The sequence below is a fragment of the Trematomus bernacchii genome, unplaced genomic scaffold, assembly GCF_902827165.1.
Source record: "Trematomus bernacchii unplaced genomic scaffold, fTreBer1.1, whole genome shotgun sequence".
NCBI classification, from domain to species: domain Eukaryota; kingdom Metazoa; phylum Chordata; class Actinopteri; order Perciformes; family Nototheniidae; genus Trematomus; species Trematomus bernacchii.
In genome coordinates, this window is record NW_022987607.1 from 1,483,980 (window position 1) to 1,488,979 (window position 5,000).

The following is a 5,000-nucleotide window of genomic DNA, read 5'->3' on the forward strand; positions in this document are numbered from 1 at the left end:
ATATAATATGTATATGTATATGTATATGTATATGGTATGTAGTATGTATATGTATATATGTGTGGTGTGTATCATCATCATCTCGACTGTGCTTATTTATGCACCATGTTGTGTTTTATTGACCCGTGTTGCAGTCAAATATCAAGTGCGTAATGAATTCTAAATAAAGTTTCCACACAAAGTTCAGTTCAGAGTTTTATTTAAAAATAAATTATAAGATATAAATCATATTCTGTGAAAAAGCTTCCTCACAAACTGAGCAGCGAAAGGGTTTTCTATCCTGTGTGGATTCTCATTGTGGATCTAGATCTCTTCTATGTCTAAAGCTTTCTTACAGACTGAGCAGCTGAGTGGTTTCTTTTCAGCACTACGTCGTGGATCACTGACAGATTCTTGTCTATTTTTTCAGTGACTTTGAGCCTGAGGCAGGTTCTCTGGTCTCCTTCCAATCAGCACTGTGTTCAACGTCAGGTTCAGAGAGCTCCAGTGTCGTCCTCAGTCTTTGGTTGGAAACTCCTCTCTGGATCTGAGTTCGAGGAGGAGGAGGGGGCAGCCAGGTTATGTGCGTGGAGGACCGACATTTCCCCCTGAAGTTAGTTTTTTTTAAATCGCAAACAGTGCGTAGAAACTGGCGTACGCCATCTTTTGAGCGTACGCACCGTTTAATATGGTGTTTTACTCCAAGTTGTAATAGTTTTGAAGCAACTTGTAGTGTTTTGCAGAAGTGTAGATGCTCATAACCAGCCGAGCAACCCGGGAAACTGGCTATGGACGTTTGCTCACTTTCTTCTAGCTCTTATTATTTCTTTATAACATCTGTTTTGTGTTTAATCCATAGAGCTGAGTATGAGCGTTCTCCCCTCCTGGATGGAGCCAGGAGGATCTATTACTCTGTCAAGTAAGCCTGGTTTTTAACCTTCTTAATGCTATATTGAATTGGTGTTTGAGCTGGCAACTATATGTTGCGTTTGTTTTTTAAAAGTCTACTGTTCCCTAGTGCTTTTTATTTTTTATTTTCTGTCAATAGTTCTCTAGGTGTGCAGATTGTGGGCAATATAATTGACTAAGTGCTTGTGTTACAGGCTCCTCTCCCTCTGGGGGAACCTTGTTCTGCTTTCAGTGTAGGGACTGAGCCCCCGGGGACACTTTAAAAGGGTGAGTAAACTAACTCTCACTGTAATCATTTTGTAGAAGTTGTGCTTTGAGTAGTGGCCGTGCTTTTGTTCTCTTTGTGTCCCTCACAGTTAGCAGGCATTGTGACCTAGTGGACCAGACCTGCCCATCTGAGGAGGGGAACCCACCATGTCATAGTGTAAAGTATGTTCAACACCCTGTTAACCCGTTGACAACCTGCTTGAACATTGACATGTTAAACATGTATATTTGTGAAATAAAGCTAGCATTCTATTGGTCATGAATGCCTCTGTTATTGTCCTCGTGAAGGAAGCCCCAACATCGGCAAAGCAACTTCGAATTTAGATTGAGGGTCCACAGGTTCCTCCATCCCTCAACAGGAGTTGGTGTTGTCAGCTATTTAAAGGGGACCCCAGCCACAGTTACCACATATGCATCAGAGAGGGTGTTTTCACTGTTGGCCTAATATATGATTGGTCAACTGAACTTGGCAACACTAAAGACACCCACACCTTAACATAAGCAGAAACAGACTACCTGGTCACCTGGAGATGTCGCACTAAACCTTCTATACATTTTTGACAAGGAGTAAATGATATGAAATCAAATATTGGCAGTGCTAAACATTGCCAGACCAAAACAAATGTTCTTTACAATCTCCAGAGATGTTGATCAGGAGGGATAATGGTCTGTTTTTAAAACGCTTTCTAGCACGTGAAGACCAAGCTGCCCATCACACTAAAGCTTTGTAACATTTCATCGAGCCAACCACATTACCCACAAATAATTCCCAGCTTGTGCAAAATGAAGATGAACATTAGGCAAAACAGACCATAAGCTTGTGTGGATATATCGTATAAAACATAATGTATTCATTTCAGGGAGACTTGTTGCTTTGTGTTTCTTTTCATTTACAACTGATGTCGCACTGACGTTGCTCCTCTGCTGCCCTCCAGTGGCCACAAGGCACAACAGGTACTTTTAACATTACAGCATGTAGCTCCAAAGCACAACAAGTGTTTCCTTCTGAAAACGCACTTGCACTTTACTAAAGCTCTAAACCATGGCACATGAACACAAATATAAACTATATACAATACAATCAGGAAGATATTACAATACGAATGCTCTAATAACAGTGAGCAGAGATTGTGTTTTGATGTGTGGGCATAATGTACAGGGTAATAGTCAAATGACTGCCACAAGGCCTTTCTATGACACTGAATAGGGAACAGACCACAGCTCTGATTTAGGAGATCTTGCTGACCAACAATTGCTGAATAGGTTTAACAAAAAGCATCTTTCAAATGAGACTTTCTCAGATTAACCCTTTAACTGCCAGACCAAGAAAAAGCTATGGGAAAATATTTGTTTGCATTTTTTTTATCAAATGGGCCACAACTAACCACAAACAATTTATATTTTTTCTGACTGACCACACAGTTTTGTTTTTATGAGCCTGTTACCAACTGGTCGAGCTGGCCTTCTAGTAAAAGTGCATTTTCAACAATCATATACAGTACAGTATTTGTATGCATCAAACTCAAATAAAACACAAACTGAAATACATTTGTTTCTTTTTATGGAAAATGAGCAATATTACAACCAGATATATTCATAAAAAGATTAAATTATAATTGTAAAAACAATGTTTGGAAAAATAGTAATGGTTAAGTCTTTTTCATAATAAAGAAAAGACTTGCTCATCGTACTGTATATGCTGAATTGGCCCTAACAAGAAACCACTGGCCTAACAGCAAATGTCTATATCCTGTGTTGGCCTAACTTGCTCATCTGTGTGCAGCTTTGGGCTGAATGCCATGCATGAAAGGTGCTATATAAATTATTATCACTCTTTCACTCTGAGACTCACTAGATTTAGTAATATTACCCATGAATCTAGCTATTTATTTACCATATTTTATAGGAAAACATCTCTGAAACTCTGAAAAAGTCATATTGCTAGTTTACCATAAAGGCCAATTCTGACCCGGTTGGTTGAGCATATTTTCAAAAGATAATTACACCCTTGTTTAAAACTTTTTTTGTGCATCAAGTTATCTAAATATGTTCAGTAAGTGCTCTGACACTAAAATATGTCAACAAGGATATTGTTACCTTACAAAAGTTGACCAAAAAGAGTGATTTCTTCAGCAGTGATTTTTTTAGCATGCCAACTTCCTCAGTGGAAGCTAGCTGAAGGGCATTCTGTTTCGAACCACAGTGACATCTAGAGGTTGCTTTGTGTCATAACATGTCAACCAAAGGGTAGAGCTGTCTGAATCAGATGGAGTTACACTTACACTTTTTTTTTTTTCAACAAGATATCAAGACACAAAATGTGCTCTACCAAATGGTGGCGCTGGCAGTTAAAGGGATAAAGAGAAATGATGTGCCTCATGTTAAAGAATTCTGCAATCCAGACTGACTCTTTTGACTTTCTTAATGTTACACCAGCAAAGCCTTGTACCCTGATGCTAAATGACTACTAAGCTACATTTGAAACATTCAGCACTTTTCTCTAACTTAGAGGCTGCACTGTCTGCTGTTCAGCAACAGTTAAGGAGACTGGCTTCAAAGGGGAGATGTCCTGTCAAAGTGTATGAATAATGCATTGTTTCCTTGTTAACAAAGTGAACCATTATGTTGCATATATCACAAACAGGACTTTCATACACAGTAAGTGTACATCTGTGTCTTGTGGCCAAAGGCACGTTAACAGAGTTACAGGTGAACAGTGACCTGGCTCAATAAGATGTCATATCTCAGTTGCTAAACACAAGCTATGCCAGATGCACAAACTGAGTGATAAGAATAATAATGGAAATCATTCCATGTGTGATCAAAACCGTGGTTGGTGTGGACAGTCTTCATTTCCATCATTGTTGGGCTCTCCTGAACTCTAAGAGACAAAGAGAATGAACCCTAAATTGCTCCTGATTGCATGGCGATCAGTGTGAGTGTGAATCTTGTTCTCCCTTAGCAGGTGCATGCACTATATTAAGGCAGTAAGTAACCCATCTACACTGTTGGCGACAGCAAATACAAGTACATTGTTTTTGTTGTTTTGTTGTTTGTTGTTGCTTGGACTGTGAGCCGTAGGGTCGCCGGTTCAAGTCCCCGAACAGACGTAAAATATGGAGTGTTGACTGCTACTTGGAGAGGTCCCAGTTCACCTCCTGCCCTGCCGTGGTGCCCTTGAGCAAGGCACCGGACAACCCCCTGACAATACCTGAACCTATAAGGGAGGCACGAAGGGCTGTCTGGCCGAAAGTTGAACAAGCAAGCAAGGAAGGCAGGACTGAATTGATGATATTTAAAAAAGGTGTAGAAATAATTCCTTTGATTAACCCCTGGAGCGACCAGTGTGAATATGTAACATTCATGAAAATAAAGGTTAGACAAAAGGACTTCTGTTCACACACATATAAGTTTACATCTGTGTCTTTATTGTTATCATAACAAAACAGGTGAACACGCAACATCTCAGCTGCTAAGGACAAGTTGTGCGAGATGCACAAACTGAGGGAAAAGTTTTTGAACACTTCGCATCATTCCACTTCCCCCTCCAGTTGTTGAGTACACAGTCTTCACCTCGTCCCTTGTTGTTTGGTTGTCCTGTATGCCAAAAGAAATACTTGGCTGCACACCCATCAGACCACATCCATCTTCCTTCTTTGGCGAGGTCAAAGAGTCCGATCCATGTTGCTCCCTCAGCAGGGTCAGAGCTTTTGATCAGGAATTTGACAAAATCCTCTTCCTCTCTGCTGTGGATAGACACCAGGTTGCCTCCCTGGGACACACAGTAGAGCTCTGCATCAGCCCAGGTCGTCTCTGTGTTGAAGTACTTGTAGCAGCGGCCGTTG

The 5,000-nt window shown here is 40.4% G+C and overlaps 1 protein-coding gene across 4 annotated transcripts in view; it reads right to left on the reverse strand.

Annotated features, from left to right (window-relative positions):
* Positions 1-4,562: 4,562 nt before the first annotated feature.
* The window catches only part of LOC117482929 (ladderlectin-like), a 10,031-nt gene continuing 9,593 nt past the window's right edge, over positions 4,563-5,000 (reverse strand). For all 4 annotated transcript variants that reach the window (XM_034131180.1, XM_034131178.1, XM_034131177.1 and 1 more), the window contains exon 2: positions 4,563-5,000. This exon is cut by the window's right edge. In XM_034131180.1, coding sequence (XP_033987071.1) covers positions 4,628-5,000 — 373 coding nt within the window. In that variant the 3' untranslated portion in view covers positions 4,563-4,627.